Source organism: Mesoplodon densirostris, chromosome X (genome assembly GCF_025265405.1).
Source record: "Mesoplodon densirostris isolate mMesDen1 chromosome X, mMesDen1 primary haplotype, whole genome shotgun sequence".
Lineage (NCBI taxonomy): Eukaryota > Metazoa > Chordata > Mammalia > Artiodactyla > Ziphiidae > Mesoplodon > Mesoplodon densirostris.
Window position 1 is genome coordinate 36,094,391 of NC_082681.1, and position 26,546 is coordinate 36,120,936.

A 26,546-nucleotide genomic window follows, 5' to 3' on the forward strand; every position below is an offset into this window, starting at 1 on the left:
ATATGTGCCAAAACTAAGTCAAAATTATGTGACCAAAGATTCGTGTAAAATATAACTTTTTTGGGACTTCCCTGGCGGTCCAGTAGTTAGGACTCCACGCTTCCACTTCAGGGGGCACGGGTTCGATCCCTGATTGGGGAACTAATATCCCGAATGCCATGTGGCGTGGCCAATAAATAAATAAATGAATGAATAAATGTTAAAAAAATAACTTTTTCATTTAGCATTTACGTATCTATCTATCTTACTGGCTATTTCCATTTTTCCCATCTTTATTGAGATATGTGACATATGATACTGTGTAAGTTTAAGGTGTGTATCATAATGATTTGATATACATATATATTGCAAAATGATTATCACAATAAAAGTTAACACATCTATCACCTCACATAGTTATCACCATTTTTTTCCATTTATATATCACCATTTCCATATATCACCATTTTTTTCCATTAAGCCATTTAAAAATCTTTCACTGTGAAAAAACTGATTTTCAGATAGCATAAAAACAGCTATCAATCATTCCCATTAAAGGAGGAGTCAACTAAAACAAATTATTTTTGGCTTTGATACAGAAACACACACAAGAGCAGGCTAATCAATACATCTTTGTGTATACAACTTATTAATATTATTTGAGTTTATACTCTTTCTGATTTGGCCCTATTTTACCTACTTAACCAATAGTCAGGGCTTGGTAAGCTATGGCCTGTGGGGCAAATCTGGACCACTGCTTATTTCTGTATGGTCCCCAAGCTAAGTATGGTTTTTACAGATAAACATTTGCTGTCAAATGTTTGGACCTCAATTAAGTGAAATGTTACCCCAGGGGGGGGGAAAATTCCATTCTTCTCATCAGTAGAGTTGTATTACCAAAAAAAGTACTCAAATATTTCTTATATTTTGACTTTTGTCAGTAAAAATCTGTGGAAATAATATTTAAACCCTTGACATTAATAATATAATATTCTTATTTTGCCTCTTGGCGTACAATATACATGATGTGGACCTTTACAGAAAAACTTGACTGAGCCCTGCAACAGAGAAAGGAGGTCTGTACCACAACGGAAAATTCCCACATACCAACCTATTAACAATTTTTAGACAGAAGGAAATGAAAATGATTATGTGTTGTCCTTTTTTGTTTTGGCTTTGTTTTTTTTCTGTCTTTTTAATCTTTTTAAAGACCTTTACTTTTTAGAACAGTTCACGGCAAAATTGAGCAACAAGCACAGAGAATTCAGTTCCCATATACCCCCTGCCCTCACACTCGCACAACCTCCCTCATTATGAACATCTTCCATCAGAGGGGTACATTTGTTACAATTGATGAACCTTCTTCGATACAGCATTGTCACCTAAAGTCCATAGTTTACCTTAGGCTCACTCTTGGCATTGTAATACATATTACGCATTTTGACACCATTATAGTATCATACAGAATAGCTTCACTGTTCTAAATGTGTTGCCTTTTCAAAAAAGTAGTCTATGTGTAAAATTTCACAAACTATGTGAAATGCAAATTTGAGATCTCATATTTATCCCTTTTAGACATTTCAAAAATAATTTTTGAATAGTCTTTCATATGTATTTGTGGGATTTATTTATTTATTTATTTATGGCCACACCGCGGCATGTGGGATCTCAGTTTCCAGACCAGGAATTGAACCCATGCCCCCTGCAGTGGAAGCATGGAGCCCTAACCACTGGACCACCAAGGAATTCCCCCTTTTAGACATCTTTATTAAAAGTTAAAAAATTACTCGCCAACTCATCTTTTTTGCCATGATGACTAATACTTAGTACAGAGACGCTCAAGAGAGAGCTGGGCCACATCTGTCTTTTGCACACCCATAGTTGTCACTTCTACAACTTATCACAGTCCCAGGCAGGTAGTAAGGCACTCAATAAAATAGTATTTTCATAAATTCATCCCTTCAACAACTTGTGTCAAGGCCTACATTAGACAAATTCATATTCCTACTAATTCCCTGAACCCTCATAACAGCCTTTTGAGGTAAATATTCTTACTCCCTTTTTTCTTATTAGAGATAACCCAGGCTCAGAGAGACCATGGACCTGGAATTCAAACTCAGGTTTCTCAAATCCCTGGGAAGTTTTAAAATGACCATATGGTACTATTAGCTAAGTTTCCACCATAATGTAACACATTTATAATGACTCATATTTTTAAAAAATTAAATAAAAACAGACTTTTATAAAACAGAACTTGCCTGTTCATAAACTTTTCTTACCTATGGTGTTAAAATGTCACTAAAGAGGGACAACTTCTTAGTAGAAAGTTGGGTAAAAACACCTTTCAGAGCAGTCTCGGGATCTATAAGGTGAAGACCTTCAGTTGGATATGAAGGCAGATATTTTAAAGATTAAGAGTAAAAAGTGATTTTGCATAAGTTAAGCTGCAACGTAATAACAGTACTTTTAAAAAGTATTGTAGGGGGCTTCCCTGGTGGCGCAGCAGTTGAGAGTCCGCCTGCCGATGCAGGGGACACAGGTTCGTGCCCCGGTCCGGGAAGATCCCACATGCCGCGGAGCGGCTGGGGCCGTGAGCCATGGCCGCTGAGCCCGCGTGTCCGGAGCCTGTGCTCCGCAACGGGAGAGGCCACAACAGTGAGAGGCCCGCGTACCGCAAAAAAAAAAAAAGAAAAAAAAAAAGTATTGTAGGGACTTCCCTGGAGGTCCAGTGGTTAAGACTGCGCTTTCACGGCAGAGGCTGCAGGTTTGATCCCTGGTTGGGGAACTAAGATCTCACATGCCCCGCGGTATGGCCAAAAATCTATATTTTATTAACATGGTGTTCAACACCTCTCATGACAAAAATACTATATAGGATTTACTCCAATTTTCTTCATGTATATTTTAAGTAATGATGTTTTCAATACGAAATTATTGTCCATCTCCCGTAATAATACCACACAGAACAATGGCACAGAAAGTTTGAAAGTGAGACTGTCTCAGAAAATCCAAAACATGTGGCCTCTCCTTTACTTCTTTTTTTTAAAATAAATTTATTTATTTTTGGCTGCATTGGGTCTTCGTTGCTGTGTGCAGACTTCCTCTCATTGCGGAGATCGGGGGCCACTCTTTGTTGCAGTGCACAGGCTTCTCATTGCGGTGACTTCTCTTATTGCGGTGGTTTCTCTTGTTGCGGAGCATGGGCTCTAGGCTCGTGGGCTTCAGTAGCTGTGGCTCGAAGGCTCTAGAGTGCAGGCTCAGTAGTTGTGGCGCACGGGCTTAGTTGCTCCACGGCATATGGGATCTTCCCAGACCAGGGCTCGAACCCATGTCTCCTGCATTAGCAGGCAGATTCTTTTTCTTTTTCCTTTTTTTTTTTTTTTTTTTTGCGGTACGCGGGCCTCTCACTGTTGTGGCCTTTCCCGTTGCGGAGCACAGGCTCCAGACGCACAGGCCCAGCGGCCATGGCTCACGGGCCCAGCCGCCCCGCGGCATGTGGGATCCTCCCGGACCGGGGCACGAACCCGCGTCCCCTGCATCGGCAGGCGGACCCCCAACCACTGCGCCACCAGGGAAGCCCAGAAGGCAGATTCTTAACCACTGCGCCACCAGGGAAGCCCCTCTCCTTTACTTCTAAAGGTCCTTTCTAGTTTGGGCAATTCGTGAGTCAATAATAATGTAAAGTAGTTAGTCTTTTTTTTTTTTAAGACGATTTTAGTCTCATACTACTATATCACTTCTATAAAAGAGAAAATTAGACAAAGATGGTTCTGGATATACCGCCCCCCCGCCACCCCACCGCACCCTTTATCCCTGCTGAACAGTGGGTTCTGACTCAATCTTTCCTTCCCACTTCTCCCCTTTGTAAGCAGCAGGTCTGAACAGGGTAGAAGTCCCTTCCCTCTTTTTATACACCTCCCCCAACACACACCTCTATCCTCACACAGTTTACCAAGGCGTCTGTTATATGCCTAGTTCCTGCCCTCAAGGAATCTACAATCTGGGGAAGACAAAAAAATGTAGATAATTATAATCTGACATAAAGTGAATTAGTGGTTGTAATAAAAGGTAGAGAAGGAGAAAGACTCTGAAGACCTTAGGGATTATTAATTCCATCTCAGGCAGGCCAAGAAAGTAGTACTTTTGTTCTTCGTGCAAAATTAGGAAATACATAGATCTCACAGAAATGATTTCGAGGCACTTGTTTACTTAAAAAAATATTAACGCAATGCAGCATTTAAAAAACCCAAAATATACTTTCTGTTCTTTCTTTCTTTATTTATATGGCTGCACTGGGTCTTAGTTGCAGCATGCGGGCTCTAGTTCCCCGACCAGGGATAAAACCTGAGCCCCCTGCATTGGGAGCGTGGAGTCTTAACCACTGGACCACTAGGGAAGTCCCCAAAATATACTTTAAAGTTTTCTAATTTCTTATTCCTGTCTAATTATCCTAATGAAAGCTTAAAGTGTCCCCTTTTACACCTATAACTCAGATTTTTCATCTGCAGGAGACATGAAGAGGCACAATTGAGTAAGAGTAAAAAGAACTGCAATACACATATATTCCCAAAACAACATTTGTTTGACCCAGGATAACAAAATAGTTTAATTTAGGAGTCTCTCACTTGAATACATTCAATTTCATTTATTTACAATTATTTGAAAGTAAATAAATAAATGCTACCCTGAAGCACCTGAGCTAAAACTAAGAAATCCAACATAAAGTTTAAAAGGCTCACAATATACACTTCAGTTGACAAAAATCACAATATTTAAATTAGCTATTTAATGCAGACTTTTTTTCCCACTATGAATAAAAGAAGTCTGTCCTTAAGACTACTCAAAGGTACTTGATGGAATCTTTAAGGAAATCAAGCAATTAAATACTATCTTGGGAGAAAATATCACATTTAAATAATTTAGGGAAGACAGGAACAGGAACATCAGATTTTTAGAAAACTTGCAAATTAAAATTACTGAAAGCTCTATCCCTCTTCATCGGGCATTCACTGAATTTTTTCTCTCAAAGCAAGTAAAACATCCCAGACTGGGGTTTAGGAAGCAAAATAGATGATGACATCATTATTGCCATATAGACACGTTGATTCAATCCTGGACACTTGCGGCAAACTGTTGTTCCCCACCCAAGAATGCAGTATGTTATGACAGGAAGATTGTGAGATGTGGAATCAGAAGACATCAATTAATGCCCCGGCTCTGCTACTTCCTAGCAGTGTGTCTATGAGCGAGTTTATTTAATCCTGCTAAGGCTCAGTTTCCTCTTTTGAAAACAGCGATAATAACTACTTCCTTAGGGTCCTCGTGAAGATTAAAGATGGCATGTGAAAGCACACTGTAAACTATAAAGTACTATGCAGCAACTTCAAATCCTTAATGAAAGAAAACGGTGAACAAATCAATGCCTAAGTAATTGTGAGAGGCTATATAAATATAAGGCATAAGTTCTACTAAGAACCTTTTAAATGGAATGTATGAAAAGTTATGTCATTTGTCCTATAATTATTGACTACAGAGTATAATAGATCTCCTTCATATATAAAAATTATAAGCCTTTAAGTCGAAGTAATTTAAGAAGGATGGGACTAACAAAAATCTGTCAGCCATTTTTTACCCATGACTCAGTTTGGCTCCTGCATAAGACCAGTTTCTAAACACAACTTGAAGAACGGCCAGGAGATTTTTTTTTTAAATACAATTTTTACTTTATATCAGGACCACTTAAAAAAATAGCTAACAGCTTGTCAATATTGTCACATTCCTCCTACTTTGCACAGTTTTTTCATAAGCAATGCAAAATAAAAGGTGAAGAGGTAAAAAGTAAATATTATTGCTGAATAAAAGTTTAACCTCAATTTCACAGTATGTGATTGGTAGGTAAAAAGAAAGTCTGACTTTTGAAATATGTTGAAATGTGTCCTTTTCCCCAGTCTGTCTTCCCACAAAAGTGAACTTTATTTACATGGAGAGAGCAGGCGCCGATATTTAAAAAAAAAGAAAGAAAGAAAGAAATATATTTTCCCTCCATTTAAATTTAGCCAAATGAAATACCATCAAAAGTAAAAGCTTCCAGGGCCTCTGCATTTTTCTGAATTCTCTCATCTGCAGAGCAGTTTGATCTGTCCCCAATTCTGTTTCCTCCCTAGCTCCTATGCCTGCCTTCGCTATAAAGGGAAAGCATCAGGAGAAAAGCAAACCCTCTCCCTAAACATCTGAGACACAGGAAAACAGATTTTCAAATAAGGGAATGAAAGGAAAGCAAACAAAACCTTGTTTGTTTGTTTTGTCATAAAAGGATATGGTGTACAACTGGGTCTGAATTCAGGGCGTCACCCATAGAGGAATCTTATGCCTATGAAGTCATCCCTAATTACAGAGTTTGACTAACAATACAGCAATTATGAAACCACTCCACTGGCTCCTTTAACTATACTTAAACCCTCAACACAAATCTTTGCTGAGAAAGGTGTACCTACAACTACCTACCTGAAACTATTACTCAAATTCTGAAAGGTATTTGATGGAGATGAGGAAAGGGGTGGGGTGCCTGTTTTCATCCCCTAAGGCGATTCACTTTAGGAATGCTGCTGACTAAATAATCTATTTACTAATCTGTGTCATTCAGAACCACGCTGGTCAGGAAGCAGGGAACACAATGGGAAACTTAACCATAGATAATCAAGGGTTGATTACGAATTTTATATTTTTTTCTTGAAGTTGAGAGGAACTAAAAGATAAAAGCAGGGCATATTCACCATAGACATTATCCAGCCACTTGTATGCCAGGTAAACAGAATTGGTAAAGTGAGGCTGATGACTTAAAATCAGAGATTTGGCCACACACACTTAAGCTGGTAAGCTCGAATCATGAAGAAGAGAGGGTGGACAAAACATGGAAGAATACATTGTTTGTATTTGTGTATTTGTCACCTTCCTCTGTCCAAAACAGGCAGCGCTTTGGAGCAGCCACCCTTCACATACCTACGTGTACCAACAGAAACTGCCACCCTGCCTCCTCACTAGTAGGTAAGTCAACAGCACTAGTCTCCAGGTCAGATGGGCGTGCAACACTCTGAGCTAAAGCTCACCCACTCTCACTATGATTACTCAAGCTCTAGTGCCGCGTTTCCAAATGACTTGAGAAGATTTCAACTTGAATGTCTATCATATTCACCCACTTACTCATTTATATTCAAGCCTTAATTGAAGGCTTAATAGGTACCAGGCACTGTGTTGGGTGCTGCAGATATAGAGATTTAGGACCCAAAGTCTCCTCTCCAAGACCTTACTGTCCAGCGGGGAGAAAGATGGAAAAACAAAGACATAATATTAATGCCATCATCCTATTCACTGAGTGGTGGGGTGACAGTGGTGGGCTTCAGGAAAAGTTTTCCAGAGAAGGTGACTTTTGAACTTTATCTTAAAACATAAGTAGGGCTTCCTCAGACAGATTATCACTGGTAAAGGCATTCCAGGCAGAGAGAAGATGATATTCTAGAGCTGTAGAAAGACAGTGTGATTGGAGCACTGTGCCTAGGGTTTGAGAAAGACACAACTGGAGCAGAAGGTCAGGGTCTAATTTAGAAGGGCCACACTCAAAATCTGGACTTGACCCTCTGGCCAAGGGAGAAGGAAGGTCAGTGAGGAAAATCCCATTCAGGAGAGTCTAAGTGTCTACATTTGAACTTACTGCCACATTATTTCTCCCCTTTTCAAATATCTCTCCTGTCAAATCAGGTCTCCTTTTCAACTTCCCTACTTTCCTCAGTCTCCAGGTTTACAAATTTGAGAAGTTTGGCCACAAGAAACAAAGGGAGATTGAAGTAAATCACTAAGCTCTCTGGATTCTTCCATCATATCCCTTTATCACCTCATGTCTGGCCTTTTCCAAAGGCCCTTTAGCTGATCTATGTATGGTCCTGTCTCCCTCCAATGTAATCTCTACGCTGCTAACTTCCTGAAGAACAGATCTAAGGTATGTTTCCTACGAAAGCAAGTCCCAACTTTTAAGCACAACATCCTAAGCCCTACACTCTTCTGTATTGATACCTGTCTATCTTTCCAATGTTTCTTCCCATTACACACACTGCACACCCTGGAATCACACTCTCTTCACACCCTATTCCCCAAACAGGCCATGTATTTTCCCACCTCTGTTCCTTCTCCTCTGTGCTTCTCTCCAGTGGAATGCTCTTCACCTGTCTCCTATGTACTTTTCAAAAGCATCTTTGAGAAAGTCTCTTTGGAGTGTCCCCACCTGAGAGAAAAATTCTCTGTTCCCAGGACTCTCACAGAACTGCACGCTTTCTTCTGTTACAGCCAGTGCTGGAAACTTTCAGACAGCTCCAATTTTAAATAGCTTACTGTCAGACCATATGTACCAATTTTTGAATGGGAAAATACAGTCACCACAAGGATAGCATTTAATACTACTATACATAAGCTCTTTGATGGGATGGTAGGGACCGTTTCCCATTCATCTTCATATTCCCAGCCCCTCTCACTGTGCCTACAGAGTAGGTAATATAAATAATTAATATAATAACATATCAATGTAAGTTTGTACTATAGCAGCTAACATTCTTGGAGGACTAATTGTTTCTATGGACTGTGCTAAATGCTTTATATACATTATGTAAGTTATTTCTCAGCAAAACTCTATGAACCACGTAATAGTCTTATTTCCATTTTACAGAAAAGCAAACAGGATTAGAGAAGTTGAGTAACTTGCCCAAAGTCACACGGCTAGACAGAGGTAGAGCCAGGTCTCAAACCCAACTGCACCCGACAGCAAAGTCAGCATTCTCAATCGTTATGCTGTACTGCATAGCTTCCTCAACCACGGCTTCGTGAATGAATGTATCTCCCCACAGACTATAAACTTATTAAAGTAGAAACACAGCTTACTCATCTCTGTATTCACCACAGCGCTTTACGTAGAGACACAATGCATTCTCAGTAAATATCTTGAATCAAAAAAGGTCCACATCTAGTACCCACAACCATTTTGATCATGTCAGTCCCATTTCAGGAAGCTATAATTTCTTATGCCTAAACAGCTGGTCTAAACTTTGCCTGGTATTCCTGGTCCTCTAGTGTTCCTACGAGTCACATCTAACCAGTTTAACCTTTCAACAACACTCAGAATTAGCTTTTTGATCACAACCATCCTCCTGAATGATACCCGTCCTATTAACTCCTACATCAGCATCTTTTATCCTGCCCCCACTACCTCTTTTCCTCCCTGTCTCTGTATCTACCTTTCACACTTATAAAGCCCTTCTCTTTATTCCTCTTACCTTCTTATCCAAATCCTACTCATCCTTCAAGTCTCAGCAAACCCTCATCCTCTCCCAAACCACATTTCCCAGTGACTCCACACCCCAGCTGATCTTTCTCTTCAACTCCCACAGGATTTACAATCTTGCCACAAAATTTAGCAGTTTAATTATAGACTTCCTCCTATAGTTACATAAGTGGATGTGAGTACAGTCTGGCTGGGACATCCATCATCCTACTAGATTCAGTTCATCTGCCTCCTCCACACTGATCCTCAAACTTGGTCCAAGAGAATAATCTTCCCCAATCAAAGACAACCATTCTTTCACCAAGAGCACACACATACTTGTCTACTTACTTGCTCTGCAAGTCTTATTTCAAGATTGTTTGTTTCTCAAGAACAGAGTCTAAACTTCATCTTCCTCTCGGATACTCCCACAATGATAATCCATTGCTGGATGCTGAGTACAGAGGTATGGCTCAAAAAATATTCCAGTTGACTGCAATGTTTTGAGGGTGGTGATAATCTGCAACATGCCCAATATTCAACGATTACTGAAATTATATTAGGGAAGAAACAAGAGCCTAGGGTAGTTGAGTGACTTTGCCCAAGACACAGAGCTGTGCAGCAAATGTAAAATTAAAAAAAAAAAAGTATGTGAGAGAGAAGGTAATTAACTACTCTTACCGTAAAAATAAAAACAAAGAGGCTACATATTGCTCTGTGGAAAGAAGGCTCATGCCTATTATACCCTATGGAAGATAATTTAAAAACTCCTAACCAGGAATTCCCTGGCAGTCCAGTGGTTAGGACTCTGTGCTTCCACTGCAGGGGGCACCGGTTCGATCCCTAATCAGGGAACTAAGATCCCGCATGCTGCATGGCACAGCCAAAAAACAAAACAAAACCTCCTAACAAATGTGACCATGATACTGAGAAATATGAACGGTTGCCAGAAAATGCAGTTCCTTTCAGCTAATTCGTTCTTATTACTTAAAGGAGGGATTCACTTAATCCTTGAACTGAAATCACCAAAACTGTAACTGTGTAAAATATATAGAATATTGGCAACGGATTCAGCAGATACTATATATTATAGAGTTCTAAAAGTTCTTTCTTCAAAATACTGGTGTTAAGTGAGTACTGATAATAAAACAGGCCATACTTTTTAAAAAGGACATGAATGCTGACCTTCTCTTATGGCACATTCATTCCTATATATGACATGTTTCTGCTTCCCTGTATTTAATATCCCTTAATTTCAGCCACTTACATGCTAACTACTGTAAACAACCATTCCCATTGTATCAGTGCTAATAACTTAGTACAAATGTAAGCAAACACTCAAGTATCAATGTGACGATTTGATTTTCAGTTTAGGATTTCTTTTTTCATACATAAGCCATCACTGTGGTACTCCTAGTTTTTTTAGTGATTAGTTTTTTACCTTACAGCTGATTTTTCTCCAGGGGCAAGCGGCTTGGAGTTTTGTTTGCTCACTTTTAGAAAACTTTAATGGAATCTTGGTAGAGGAGCAGCTGTAATAATTTAAGAGGTTATATGCCTCTTTCTCAATTTAATGATCTGTTGCTCTGAAAGTCACAAGTGAGTCAAACTCTAACTGGTCTCACCTGCGTCACAGGTTTCTAGTCCTGAAAGTTTAGGAAAGGTAAAAGCAGACAGAAGAAGTGGTGAAGGATTTTACTGTTTATTATTCCAGCACCTCAGCATTATTAAAAATTGTTCGTTATAGTCAGTATGGAGAGCAGACTTCTGTGATGAAAGCAACATTCAACATGTAGAACATACTTTACTTAACGAGGTTGTTTTTCAGGCCTAGATCCTCTGGTAATTCTACTGGACATTTCAGCCGCAAATTGGTAAAACTACACAGAGGACATTGAACAGACGGTATTTTCCCATGAGGTACTGTTATATATGCTGTTAGACTGTACAGGATTCGGGACTAGAGAATAAAGCAGCTGGCTGATGGAACACACATCTGGATACATTTAGCAACTATGCTTCTACAATTCATTTAGATTAAAATAATAGGAACACAAAAACATATCATTTTGGTAACATAGCATACCATTTCAGGGACATTTGTGAAATGACCTAAAAAACCTTACTTACTATTTACATGACAAAATACGTTCCAACTCAATTGAGCGATGAACTCTGGAAGGTTCTATCAGTGACTGAAGGCTAACTCTCCCTATTATCCAACCTCAAGCAGCTGCCTGCCTATAAGTGCAATTTTGCTTTGGAGGTACCCAAAAACATTAAGGAGACTTAAACATTAGCTCACTATATTTAATGTGAAGAAGGGATTGCTATCTCCTGCGTGTATGCTGCTCCAGCAATGCCCATGGATGCATGAGAGAGGGTGAAGGTTTATTAAGAAGGGCAAGGGAGCAGAGGCGGCTGTTATTTGCCAAGTAATGCGCACAGAGTTAAACTAAGCTATCTTAGCCCTCTTCCTACTTCCCTAATACCTACAACCAATTACGCCACCTCAAATGTTCTGTCTGTGTTGTGTTGTTTTAAAGGAGATGCAGCATAGGGTTCTGGTTGCTAACCAGTGACGCCCCTTCCCCAATTCCGGTAGCTCCCCACCCCCCAGCGTGTCCCACCATCTACTTCTCTATCTCCTCCGCTAGGCTGTGAGCTCCTTGAAAGCAGGGCTGGTACCTTATTTGACTTTGTATCTTGGCTCACAATAAGCCCCTACTAAATGTTTGTTGAATGAACTGATGTTCGTAAGTAGGGAAAGTGAACAGACTTAAACATACTGCAGGCTAAGTAGTTGTCACGCATGGTTTTCAACATGCATACTCTATAGAGAAAGCTGGGAACAAAATAGTCAAGATGTAATAATGTTCCCACATTCTTCACAGGCACTTGGCCTGTTAGCATGCTTTAACTATCTACTGCCCTTTAATACTTCAAGATACTACAAAACTCTTCAAGATGTTTGCAACCTGTTCTTTGAATTTAGCTGAAAGTCAGTTTTTTTTCTTTCAGAAACAGTTTTTACTTGGCAACAATTTTGGCAATCAAGCAGCACATTTCACCTTTACAATAATATACATCACGCACACAACATGTTTTGACAAACCTGCAATTTATAGATAAATGTATCATTTAGAAATAAATGTAAATTGCTGCAAACTAAAGCTGTACTTAAAATTTTTATTATGAAAATTTTCAATGTATACAAAAGAGAAAATGGTACAGCAAACACCCATAATCCCATCATCCAGATTCTACATTTATCAGATTTATCAGGATTTCCCCACTGATTCTCTCTTCCTGTCCTCTTCTTTTCCCCTGCTTCCTCCCTCCCTCCCTTCTCAACCCCCCTTCCCCCCTCCCCCCCCAACCTCCTGAATTATTGTAAAGCAAACCCCAGACATCCCATGAGTGATTTCACCCTACTTAGCTATTAAATGAGTTCATTTCCTGGAAACACCTCTATTCTGTTCTAGGATCTAGCATGAGCTAGATTCTAATTGATCTTTTTTTCAAGTACCAATACCTATGAGTCACTTAAACCCCAAAGGGTGCCCAATCCTGTGTCATTTCCTGGAGGAATATCAAATACTTCCATTTTAAGTAAAAGTTTACTTTCCTCTTTTTGTCTTAATAAAGATAAGATCTTTAAGCAATGGCTATTTTAAAATAAGTTAATAATTTTTCCCATAGAAACATTCACATCAATTAAGTCAGATTGAAGACATTCTTTAAATTCTTGCTAGACAAGAGTTTTGTAGATATTTAATATACATCTTAACCATATTCTAAAAGCCCCCTTTCCTGTTAGGAAGAATACTATATCAAACCCAAAGACAAAACAAAGTTATACCTCTACTTCCCCATCTTTACAAAGCTAAGAAGTATTAACTCCTTGGATTGAAATAGCACATTCTTCTTTTAAAAGGTCCAATCCCTTTATTTCCTAAGTAAACTCTGACATTTTCCAAAAATATCTGAATAATTTATGAAAAAAACATATCTGCTGCTAATGAAATTAATTAACCTTCACACTTGAGGAGTATTTCCATTCTCCTTTCCTGTGAAAAATAACACGGAAGTCAAGGGCAACCTTCAGGTATATATCTCTCACAAGGCAAGATCAGACCAGTTAACTCAAGACAAAATATTATGATGTACAACTCAGAAATCACTAGAGAGAAAATTTCAGCTTAGGCTTTGAGCTAAGCTGGAAGTTTATCTATTAGTCACTAAAATGGCCTCCTGCACTGTAACATACCCTGCTTATATGTTCTCAAATATGGTACTTGTTAATTGAGAAAACTAGACTCTTTTGTTTCATACTTCACTTTTTACCTCATACGGGTGTAGTTAAGTGCAACTAATTTGAGAGGTTACCCTTGATTCGGAGTCAAGATTTACACAACCAGCTATATTGAAATAGGAGAAATAAAACATATGATCACTATGTGATAGAAAACTCTGGTGAGTTTGCGAGCATCAGAAATCACTATCACTACCATATTATAGTAACACCACCAAAATCTCATCACCAATGATTTTCATGTATTTTGCAAAATATGAATAAACACCAGGACAACCGTTTGTCATAAGTTATTTTGTAAGAGTAGAATATCAATCTGTTTGCCATATTCTGTCATGACAGCTACCCTCAACTTCTATTTCACAGAATTTTGAAGAACCATTTAACAGGGATCAAAAGTATTTGAGGGCCTCCCTGGTGGCGCAGTGGTTAAGAGTCCGCCTGCCGATGCAGGGGATACGGGTTCGTGCCCCGGTCTGGGAGGATCCCATATGCCGCGGAGCGGCTGGGCCCGTGAGCCATGGCCGCTGGGCCTGCGCATCCGGAGCCTGTGCTCCGCAACGGGAGAGGCCACAACAGTGAGAGGCCCGCATACAGCAAAAAGAAAAAAAAAGAAAAAAAAAAAAAGTATTTGAAATTCCATTCTCCTTCGCCCCACCCCCCAGAGATAAAGTAAGAATTTCTGTCATTTAAACCTTTGGCATCTGACTTGATAGATACAGCTATATAATTAGGATTACAAAACCAATTTTTTAAAAGTACAAAGTCCCTAAAATATTCCCCAAATAAAGACAATATAGAGAGAGAACAAGTCAGATTCTAAACTTCAAAATTTTCTCTTAAAACAAATTTGCTTCTACTTGAATACATAAGATTTAGAAAGCATCTCCAAATGTGTAACTACCCAAACACATAATCAGGATTTCGAGATGTTTAAAGTACATTTCTGCTTCAATATTCCATAATATAAAAGTTAGAGCCTAACGAAATAATATTAAAATTGTTACCCTTCCGGGATGAGCGCAAACCTGTTGTTTCTTTCTCGCAGCACTAAACAGAAGGAACCTCCCACGCCCAGAACGCCAATCTGGAAACCCAACATTCTTCTTACAATTGCAACTTTAGAGAGCAAGTCATAACACTTCCTGCTCGAGAGAAAGAGCACCCTGACAAAGCAATGATACAATGCTTACGAATCCCCTTCCTGTCAGCCTCACGGTATTTTGCCAAGTATTAACAAATTCGAACTTCACAACATTTAGAGAAAAGTGAATTTTTTCATTCCAGCTCCACTGAAATCATGCAAGAACACAAGGGAATTTAAAGTTGGTTCAGGTCAAATAGCTACAACCCATATACCTATTTAAACTTTGAACATTAGCCAAGTAACCTGCTTATTTTAGAACACATGGAACCAGCTTCTCCCCAGAGGCCAAGTCACTCGTCCATAGGAAAGTGCATTACTTAGAAAGGCAAATGAACTGTCCCAGACCACTTACGTTCTATTATTCATCTCGATCCATACTTACGTCTTCATACAACACACTCCATATGCTAGGTGACAGAGCATTAACTGCGAGTATCTATATCTTGTTTTCTGTTGAATACATACGCTGTTAAGTGTAGGAACTATATTTTCTACCAGCCTAGCATACAGGAACGAAATCAATACTCGCTGAACTGAATTTTCTACTGAGAGGCAGTACTGCTGAGTAGTTTAGAGTTCTGGAGCCAGACTGGGTTCAGATCCTGTCTCCACAATTTTCTAGGTTGTCTTTGGACAAACTGGTTAAGCTCTTGTGCCTGTTTTCTCATCCAGGGATGATAATAGTAACTACATCACATAATGATAAGTATTTTGTACATTGTTGTGATGCTTAAATGATTTAATGTGCATTCAAATTTTAGATCATAGCCTGGCAAATCGTAAGCACTAGGTATGTGATAACTGCTATATTCTTATTATTGAAATTTGTTTTTTAACTGGTCTAGCAATTCTAATCAGCTAATTGTTAAATGAAGCAACTGGTTAGCTATGAGTTCTCACCCTTTATGGGAGAGAACAATAAATCAATAGGAGTACTGTGCTAGGCTCAGGAGACCATTTCTAATACTGACATAGGGCAAGTCAATCATTTGAAAGGAAATGGAGTGCAATGGGAGCATCAGGGTCTTAGGAATCAGACTGACTTCAACTCTGTGTGACCTTGAACACATCACTTAGCTTCTCTGAGCCCCAGGTTCCTATCTATAAAAGTGGAACTAATTCCACGAACTTCAGAGGGTTGCGATGATGATTAAGTGAGATAAACGCATAAGGGGGTCTGGCTCCAGCGAGGTGCTCAGTAAGTGGGGGCCATTGTTATAATCTGTCTGGGATATAATATGCATAATACCATCTGCTCTACCTACCTAATAAGTATGAAAGTGAGATAATAGATCCTCCAGTCCTTTATAATTAATATAAAACAAAGTGAAGCGTTTTATGCTAACATTGAAATCTCAGCATAAGGAGGCGACTCACATTGCAGTCACTTGTAAAAAGCATCAGGACAGCCCACATCAGGAGGCAGAGTGTTCTCCTGTCCTCATCACTAACCACCATTAGCAGACACTGGATTACATTTTGTCTCCTTAATGGAAGCACTTTATTTCATCAATCACAAAAACTGCATGAACTATCAAAAGGCAACGCAATCCCGAACAGAAGGAATAGAGCGTCAGGAGTCAGAGGACGGATGTGTTTTTCCACCTGTTTTCATTGCTGACTCACTATATGAAGCCTCTTCAACTTTCCCGAGTCTCAGTTTCACCATCTGTGAAACAAGCATAGCACTAACTGCCTGTAGCCAGTCAGGCAATATGTGGGGTAGTAAGGAATGCTCAAGCACCTTGAGCTAACTGGAAGAAAGGGTATACGTGTATGTATTATCATGCATTTCCAGGGAAAACTGGGGCACAGGCAATTGCCTCCGGTAAGAAGACAGTATCAGTGACAGGCCAGCAATGTCGGGTTTCCCCAGCCTTACTTTTCTTTAGCTACACTTGTCACTTCACAACACTTAGATGGGTCTGTCCCAAGTGCTATTAAATTAACTTCCTCGGGCTTCCCTGGTGGCGCAGTGGTTAAGAATCCGCCTGCCAATGCAGGGGACACGGGTTTGAGCCCTGGTCTGGGAAGATCCCACATGCCGTGGAGCAACTAAGCCCGTGTGCCACAACTACTGATCCTGCACTCTAGAGCCCGCGAGCCACAACTACTGAGCCCGCGTGCCACAACTACTGAAGCCCGCGTGCCTAGAGCCTGTGCTCCACAACAAGAGAAGCCACGGCAATGAGAAGCCCATACACCGCCACAAAGGGCAGCCCCCGCTCGCCGCAACGAATACCCAATGCAGCCAAAAATTTAAAAAAAATAACTTCCTCAATGATCATGCTACCCAGAAACAGCTTCCTTGTCTTTCCCTTTCTTGGTCTTCTGGAATGTATATGCTTTCTAGCTTTCTGAACTCTAAGGCTAATCTTTGATCACAGTGAAATCTGTCAACACCCAGCTGTTGATTTTAAAGTCTATTCAACATAACATGATAGAATTCACTTCAACTGCAAAATATTGTGGTGAAAGTTCTAGGAATGGATACTCCCTTTAAAAATGGAAATCTTCCACTTAGTAAATACCAGGACATTTCCTAAAAGACTGTTGTATCACATCAGTAGTTCAGCCAGTTTCGGCCTACAGCCCATTCTGTAACCTTCTACATGTCTCATCATATGACGTATGTGCAGGTGTGCAGGGCCAAGGGGGGATATTGGCGTTTGTGTATGTGCATGTGTGTGAGTATGTGTGTGAACAGCATCTCTGTTTTTACTACGGGTAATGAAAATTGCTTTGGGAACAGAAGATGGTGGCAAGGGTTATGTAATCCATTGCCCATTTTTATAAGCAGGCCACGAAATGAAAACAACTTTTACATTCCAAATTCATCATGATGAATGCTGGGGCAACTCAATAGAAACCAACCTATGTTTTTTATCTGTAAACGTAAAGCACACAAGCTCTCACTCTCTCTCAAATGTTACAAACATATCCATAAAGTTAAAAGTTCACACATGCACCTGTGGCCTCATACACCCTTCAGGGTGGAAAGGAAGGAAAGAGGCACACCCAAAGCTGCATGAGAATTTCATAGACATATTGGTGTAATCTGCAGTTAGGACACAAGACTTAGACACGGTATTTTTAAAGTCTCTTCCAACTTTCATTCAAACATCATCCTCTCCCCACCACACCCAGTACAGGTTATATTCTTTCCATGTGTGACACGTACAATGGAGGCCTCTCCCACTGTGCTTAATGCCACACCTCAGTAACAGTGATCTATCATCCTTTAATGGAACAGGATTTTACCCATCTTCATGACTTACTTATAAAGTAAACAAACAAATAACACTCACTGTGCGTGAAACATCAAAGCAAAGGGATCTAACATAAAACAGGTACCAAATTAACACGAAGGATATTGCTACTGTAATTTTGGGCTATACTGGAAAGTTTAGGAAATTTATGCCAGGAGCAGTATTATATACACAAACTTCCTGTTGCGTGGCTGTGTCAGTTTTAACAATCAAGTAGATCTGGTTTACGTGATGATTGGGCGGGGGGGGGGGTAAATAAGCCACAAGAACATCTTAATTTCAATATTCCAAGGGCTGTCTCCCCAACAGTAAATATTTGTGAGCTCTGTTTTTGCATAACAAAGTAATCAACCTTTAAACAGGATGTCTTATTATATATTAAATTATATACCTTGTCCTAATGCCCTAAAACAAAAGGCCGAAATAGGGCTTCCCTGGTGGCGCAGTGGTTGAGAGTCCACCTGCCGATGCAGGGGACACGGGTTCGTGCCCCGGTCCGGGAAGATCCCACATGCCACGAAGCAGCTGGGAGCGTGAGCCATGGCCGCTGGGCCTGCGCGTCCAGAGCCTGTGCTCCGCAACGGGAGAGGCCACAACGGTGAGAGGCCCGCGTACCGCGAAAAAAAAAAAAAGGCTGAAATAAATAGAAGGATTTAAGGCATGGGTCCTCCAAAAATTATCAGTTGAACTATACATGGGATAAGGACGTGATTTGGAAGACATCTGTGGTGACTATGTACAGTTAACAACACTGAACTGCATATTTCAAAGTTGCTAAGAGAGTAAATCTTAAAAGTTCTCCTCACAAGAATAAAAAAGCAACTGTGGGGTGGTGGATGTTAACTAGACTTATTGTAGTAATCATTTCACAATATATACATATATTAAATCATCTCGTTGTACACCTTAAACTAATACAATGTTATATGTCAATTATATCTCAGTGAAACTGGGGGGCACATCTGTGTTCTGTTCAGAGCTAATAAAATCATACAAAGAAATAACTCATATGCTCGACACCTTCCTATCCTGAGGGTCTCTCATTCAAAAAAAGGATAGGGAAGGAAAAGAAACAAAAAAACCCAACTAACCCAGCAGTTCCTAAACTTTTTGGCCTCAGGACCTGAAGACTCCAAAGAGCTTTTTGATATGTGGGTTAGATCAGTGTCTTTATCATATTAGAAATTACAACTAAGAAATTTTAAAGAGATTTATTTAAAAAAATTAAACCCACCGCATGCTAATATAAATAACATTTAAAAATGAGAACTATATTTTTAAAAATTTAGTGGGAAGAGGCAGGGCATGCCTCGCTCCTGAGGATGTCTCTTGCTTCAACACTGTTTGAATGGAACAGACCCAGGGATGCCCCCTTTTCCAGCCTCCAATCACCCTGGAACCTCTTTTCCAGTCGCATCCTTAGGAACCAACCACTATGCCGTCCTCGGCCTCCAGAACCAGCCAACACCGTTTTTTTTGGAGCTTAGCTCCTTACTGCTGATCAACCATGACCTCCCAGATTTGTCAAAATTATTCCACCCAGGTGGAGGCAGCCGTCAACCACAGGGGTCAACCTGCATCTGGGTCCTCCTCCACCTACCTCTCTCTGGGCTTCTATTTCTACCGCGATGATGTGGCTCTGGAGGACGTGGGCCACTTCTTTTCTGAGTCCACCATGGAGAAGGGCAAGGGCGCCCAGCGTCTCTTGAAGATGCAAAATCAGCACAGTGGCTGTGTCCTCTTCTAGGAGCGCAGAAGCCGTCCCAAGATGAATGGGGTAAAACTCTGGACAATAAGGAAGCTGCCACGGCCCCAGAGAAGAACCTGAGCCAGGCCCTTGTGGACCTGCACCCCTGGGCTCTGGCCGCGCAGACACCCACCCGTGACTTCCTGGACAGCCGCTTCCTGGAGGAGCAGCTGAAACTCATCAAGCAGATGGCGACCACCTGACTAACCCCACCTCCCACTGGCGCAGACTGCCGCCGGGGTTGGAGTGGGGGGCTGAGCCAGTAGCTCTTCCAAAGGCTCACCCTCAAGTACGACGGGGGCCTCTGGAGCCCAGCGGTCTTTGAGGGGCCCCTCTGCATCCCTCTGGTGTCAGGGCTTCTGCCTGAGCCCCTCTCTGCAGCCACTAGGCAGCTTTTTGACCACCCTGGGGCCCTCACCTAAGCCGTGGGCCAAATGGAAACAAAGGTTTTTGCAGGAAAAAAAAATAGAAGAGTATATTGTTTACATCTTTGTTTAACTAAATACAGTGACAGCTGGATTTTCATATCTGCTTCTGCATTGTCTGTTGCAATATGTTGTTTTGATTCAAGTATATGAAGAAAACATGGCCTCCCACAGATACATTGTTTGGAAAAAGGACGTATTTTAGGAGCCTTTTCGGATAATTATGGATATTCTTCTTTATAATACCACGCCAAAACTGGGTAAGTGCTAGTTTCTTAAATAGTTGTTGCAGTGTGGAATCTGATATCAGATCAATGACGTTTTCATACTCTGTTAACGTTAAAATCCATTGGTCTATCTTGCACTTTAAATGGACCTTTTACCCATGCTTGACTTCAGAACATCATGCACTGATCATATGGAACAATACTGTTTGACTAGTACAGATCTGTTGTCACACTTCATTTTACAATATCTAACAAATCACTTCCATTAAAAACACCACCGGGCTTCCCTGGTGGCGCAGTGGTTGAGAGTCCGCCTGCCGATGCAGGGGACACGGGTTCGTGCCCCGATCCCGGAAGATCCCACATGCCGCGGAGCGGCTGGGCCCGCGAGCCATGGCCGCGGAGCCTGTGTGTCCGGAGCCTGTGCTCCGCAACGGGAGAGGCCACAGCAGTGAGAGGCCCGCGTACAGCAAAAAAAAAACAAAAAAACAAAAAAAAAAACACCACCAACCTCATTAGAAAAGTCTAAGTATTGATGCATGGTGGCTGACACAAGTTTTCAAGAATTTGAATTTTTGCTTGAAATCTCTAACTTTATCATTGGCAACAAATACTCTCAGCCGTTTTCCTTGCAGGGACTAGCACACTTGACTCACTTTTGATAACATATCTGCCAAATATTCAGGTCTGAATTATCAGTTAATGCGTCATTCGCTCTTTTCGAGTAAAAATGGTTTTCTATTTTCTAAAAGTGCAGCTAGTTTAGCTTGCAAATCAAAAAACTGCACAAGTGCTTTTCCTCAAAACAATCACTGTAAATCCATATGCAGCAGAAATGTTTTTATGTACTTCCCATTTCATCACACAGAATATTGAAAAGATGTATACCCAAGAGTTGAGATTTAATAAAATTAGTTTTTCCTGCTTAATCAAGGACATTCATTAATGAACTGCATGTTATAGGTATTTTTCTAACAGGAAGGGTATGGTGTTGAATACAAAGACTACTAATACAGTGTGGGGCTAAGGCACTAGCAGTTTTACCCACCATTGCTACTGTCAGTATAGTGAAAAAGCAAAGAACACCTTAGTGTTATTATACAAGTAATTTTGATCTCCAAGGGACTATGTGGCATACTTTTCTATTGAGAACTGGTGCTTTATTTGGTAATATTTATGATGGACTCATCTAATTTTAGAGAGACAAAAACATAAGGTCCATAGGTTTTTAACAAGAAATTTCAAAACTGAGAATGCAATTACCAGAATAGGTTTTAACGTGAGTTCTGTTCTGTTGAACTGTGAAAAGAAAAATTAATTGATTAATATCAATTCTGAAGGGACCAATCTACAGCTTATTTACTCCAAAGAATATTTTGCAGAATCAGGTTCATGTCCATAAGATGGGAATTTATCATGATAGTGTAGTTTTTAGAAACTTTTAATACATTTTTTAAAAGATTAAGAAAGAATATATTTGTTATAAAACTACTTAAAAATATCCAGTTCATATGTAGCAAATCAGATTTTTCTTCTGATAATCAGTAAGAGTTTCCTTTTCTGATACTAGAAAAGAAAGGCTTTGAAAGTTAGACTCTGTATGAAATGCAGAATTATTACTATTTTAAAATATTAAAAATGAAGTGAACTATAGTATTTATGTGTAAAATAATATGCGGGTTATTTGAAAGCAAATCCCAAATAACAAAAAAGGGGAGAGAAAAGATGAAATATAAGAACATCAAATATTGATAAACTGTTGAAACTGTGGGGGGGTTCCTTATGCTATTTTACTTTGTATGTTTGAAATTTTCCATAAAAATAAGCTTTTAAAAATTCCATGAGCTTATAAAAAAGTATTTTGTATTTTGGAAAGCAAAAATAAAATTCCTGGCTCATATTCATTCATTACATGAACACTGAATGAACATCCACTCTGTAAAAGGCACTGTACTTAGATGGCATCAGGAAATAGAAAGATTTATGAAATATGCCTTTTACATTCAAGGAGCTCAGAGTGTCTGTGTCCATATATGTAATTGATTCCCTAAAATGGGTATAATGCCTCCACTATGACTATTCTAAGGGGTACTTACACTATTACAAAGCACAGCTTGAGCCAACTGAACTGCAAATCAGGATAATGCAATTTTAAGGAAAAAAAAAGGAAAATGGCATGAAAAGAAAATACAAAAAGGAAACTGAAAAAATAAGAAATGAGACTCTCTTTGGTTTTCCTCTATAAAAAGAAACCAACAAGAGATGTGAGCAAATATGGGCATGACCACATCATTTTTCCACCACAACCCCATCATCTTATTTTACTTCAGGACAGGAACCATCATGTCATCTCCTTTGAGTCAGCTCTTGTACTACTCACATAGGCAAAAATAACTGAGCAATACATTCACTTTCCATGGTGAACATTAAATACATTAAGTATTCTATAATTCTACCAATGAAAGAAGACAGCAGTTACAGATTCCATATTTTAATTTTCAGAGCTACTATGTCCATTCACACCGCCCGCCCCCCCCCCATATAAATTAAGACCATCCTAAAGAATAAATCCACAAGTTAAATCAGTAACATTCCTCAGTTACTCAAGGGGTCTAATTATAACACTGATAAATGAAAAATAAAAGTGAGAATCAAAAAAATCAAACATTTACTTCAACTATCATCTTCCAGCTTATTGCCGTATATTCCAAACAAATTATCAATTTTTCCCTATACAAACTTCAGGTAAAATGTGCAAGAGTTCTCAAGACTCATTCAGTGTAGGTCTTTAAAAGCTGAGTGATAGATTAAAGGATTTAAAATTGCTCCATTGTTTTCATCTTTAATATTTATTAAGCTCTATGAGGGCAGTGATTGGTCTTTTCACCAATCTATCTCAAGCATCTAGAACAGTGCCTGGCACACAGTAGGCACGCAATAAGTATCTGTTAAGGAGGGTGGGGGCGGGGGGATTGGATGAAAGCAATCAAAAGATACAAACTTCCAGCTGTAAGATAAATAAGTACTAGGGATGTAATGTACAATATGAGAAATTAACACTGCTGTATGTTACATATGAAAGTTAAGAGAGCAAATCCTAAGAGTCCTCATCACAAGGAAAAAATTTTTTTTCTTTCTCTTTTATTTTGTATCTATATGAGATGATGGATATTCACTAAACTTACTGTGATAATCATTTCATGATGTATGTAAGTCAAATTATTATACTGTACACCTTAATGCTGTACATCAATTATGTCTCAACAAAATGGAAGAAAAAAATTCAGGAACAAATATTTACTTTCAAATGAAAAAAAGTATCTGTTAAATAAATTTGTGATAATAACATTGCATGCTAAAGGAATTAAACTCACTGTCATGTGCTATAGTGGTTTATTACATAATAAAGAATAAACTTTTAGCACTTTTAATGCAAATCACATAAATAAACATAAAAGACATCTACTCTTGTCCCATTGGGTAACCCTACAAAATAGGGTGATTCCTAAGAAGTAATCCAGCCAAAGAAACGGTAGGTTACATCTCTCTAGTGGCACCGAATCCATGATCATATATGGCAGCTGAATGATTTTCTACTTTTCCACTTTTCGAAATTAAGGGCATTTCAGAGAAAAGTGGAATGGAAGGTATAAAGAACTCTGAATTTTATCAAGTTTTCCTTCAAAATTGCCACACACACAAAAAAGAAAAATCGCACTTAAGCTGTCAAGATCTCAGCGCTTTAGCTTTCTTAACTTTAAAACGACTACTTTTTGACCTCACAAGGAATCACAAAACCTTCAAAAGAAACAGCCGCTTCAGCATTTCCTGCCTGTCTGCCCTAGTCCAAGATTAACCTTGTCGGTTTTTAGGAAGACTTATAAAACTCCCTTAAATGACTAATTCAGATGAAGTGGTAACATGAAACCACAGTTTATAAGACGCTGGTTTCTACTTGTTACCAGATGTTGCCATCACTTCAAAGTGTTAAATGCATTCATGAAGAGGTTCAGATATATTTGCATGTGGAATATTTTCTGACTTCTGCTATTATTGTGAAGACAGAGGAAAACTGTTGCCTTGTTGTCTAATAAAACATCTTTAAGGTTGCCAATATTCACATCAAGAATCACCAAGTACTCTCGGTCTAATTCCTCCGTGTAATTCTTGCAAGCACATATATATATAAACACTTTAAAAACACACCACAGGGACTTCCCTGGCGGCGCAATGGTTAAGAATCTGCCTGCCAATGCAGGGGACACAGGTTTGAGCCCTGGTCCGCGAAGATCCCACCAGCCACAGAGCAAATAAGCCTGTGCGCCACAACTACTGAGCCCTCGCTCTAGAGCCCGCGAGCCACAACTACTGAGCCCGCCAGCCACCATTACTGAAGCCCACGCACCTAGATCCCGTGCTCCCCAACAAGAGAAGCCACCAAAATGAGAAGCCCGTGCACCGCGACAAAGAGTAGCCCCCGCTCGCTGCAACTAGAGAAAGCCCACGTGCAGCAACGAAGACCCAACGCAGCCAAAAATAAATTAATTAATTTAAAAAAACAAACAAAAACACACCACAAATTAATTCCATTTCTTTGGGAGCTTGTCCTGAAACAGCCCGCTTAAAGATCTAGCTGAAAAATCCAAACGTGTGTGTGTGTGTATGTGTGTACTTTTGGAGTTGCTTTTTTAGACAAACAGTAAACAGTCACCCGCTTCACATAGTTCAGGGTTCCTTTGCCAGGATAACTCAACAATTGCACTAGGTTTTCTGCTTCTACCCATTCTTCTCTGGTTATGTTAATTTCTTTGGTTATGTTGCCATCGGGGTTTTATTAGGTTAATTAAAAATGTTTTTTAATCTCCAGAGAGAGTTTAAGGCAACAACAATGGTTGCTATTTTCTACACATAATGGTCATTGTTAAGTTTTGGCCCAACACAGCATCCTGAATACAATGTAGATTTATCCTTAAGATTGGCTGCAAAAATACTGTGGTCTCACACAGTGGTATGTGCCCTTTCTATTCAGATGTCTGGGAGATACCCCATAACTCTTTTATTTTTGCTGATACCCCGATTGTATTTCTTTGAGGATGGAGTTGAATCCATAAACATAACACTAATGCTGGCTCAGATTTCTAGACACTGAATTGTAACTGACCAGTCTTGCTTGCTCAGTATTTTATTTGGCAATCTGTTAACCTGGTACAGCTAAAAAGTCTCATAATTAATTCTGCCACAAATCAAACAACTTTTGTGTCCTTTGCTTGCTAAAAATCATATTGTTAGCAAAAAGTCATCCATGCAAGAGCAACTTCTTCCTTCTCCCAGTTTATCCCTCTCCCTGGTACTCTTACCTCAGAAATTGGCTAAGCCATTAGCAGGGTTCTTTTGATGGGGTAGACTATGGTAGGCTCACTTGCTCTGAGAATTCACTGCTTTAGAGAATGAGCTTTTAAAAGTCTCTCATTAGACCAAATACAAAAATGCAGATAAGCTATATGTGAAGAAAGAAGTTGGAATATCTGTTTGATGAGTACCATTATACTGCGTTCTTCCTTAAATTACACTTTTTTTCCATCACAGGATAGGTTTTGCTGTAGCTGTGACTATTAACCTAAACAAAGTTAGGAGTAGATGGGGAAGAAACAAATCACTGATATTAGTGGTAGTAAATTTTTTTTCAGTATTAATTCTGTATTTAAATGGATTCAATGATCATCATACATTCTTTTACCAAGACTCCTCTATTCTTAAAATCTTAATTTTGCCCTATTTTTTAATTGGCTGAATTTCACTTTCGAGTATTTCTCTTTTCTACGAGTTCTTTTATATTCATGGGAACTGCCTAGTACCTTTATTTCTGAATGACATCTTGGCTTACTATTCTTGGATCGCACTTTTGTCCTTTCAGAACTCTGTACACAATGCTTAGTGGTAGTAAATTTCACTGTAATAATTATACTAAAACTATATGAGCCACATGCTATAACTTAGGTAAGTTTTCCTTATTGAGAAGTAATTCTGTTAATTGTGTTTAAGGTAGTATATCTGGACTGTGATTTTCAAATTCCTGCTTTCTGAGTGTAACCACTTAATGCCATATTCATAATGTTATAGGCTGCCAGTGACA

General features: G+C 39.4%; 2 protein-coding genes across 3 annotated transcripts in view; one reads left to right on the top strand and one right to left on the bottom strand.

The window, feature by feature from the left end:
• PLS3 (plastin 3) overlaps nt 1-26,546 on the bottom strand; it is an 89,809-nt gene that overhangs the window by 45,106 nt on the left and 18,157 nt on the right. The window contains exon 1 of one of the 2 annotated variants that reach the window (XM_060086371.1): nt 9,635-9,736. The exons of the other annotated variant lie outside the window; for it this stretch is intronic. The gene's annotated coding sequence lies outside the window, so the exon portion shown is untranslated. Of the gene's footprint in view, nt 1-9,634; nt 9,737-26,546 lie in introns of those variants that run through there. 2 annotated transcript variants of the gene reach the window in all.
• LOC132481536 (ferritin light chain-like) lies at nt 19,522-19,964 on the top strand. Its single transcript, XM_060086416.1, has 2 exons — nt 19,522-19,714; nt 19,762-19,964. The coding sequence occupies exons 1-2, from the start codon at nt 19,522-19,524 to the stop codon at nt 19,962-19,964; spliced, it is 396 nt and encodes a 131-aa protein (XP_059942399.1).

Bases quoted from the DNA above. Each gene is read 5' to 3' on its own strand.
- LOC132481536 (XM_060086416.1), top strand. From the start codon at position 19,522: ATGACCTCCCAGATTTGTCAAAATTATTCCACCCAGGTGGAGGCAGCC. The intron at 19,715-19,761 runs GTCTCTTGAAGA...GTCCTCTTCTAG, and splicing joins GAAGGGCAAGGGCGCCCAGC to GAGCGCAGAAGCCGTCCCAA.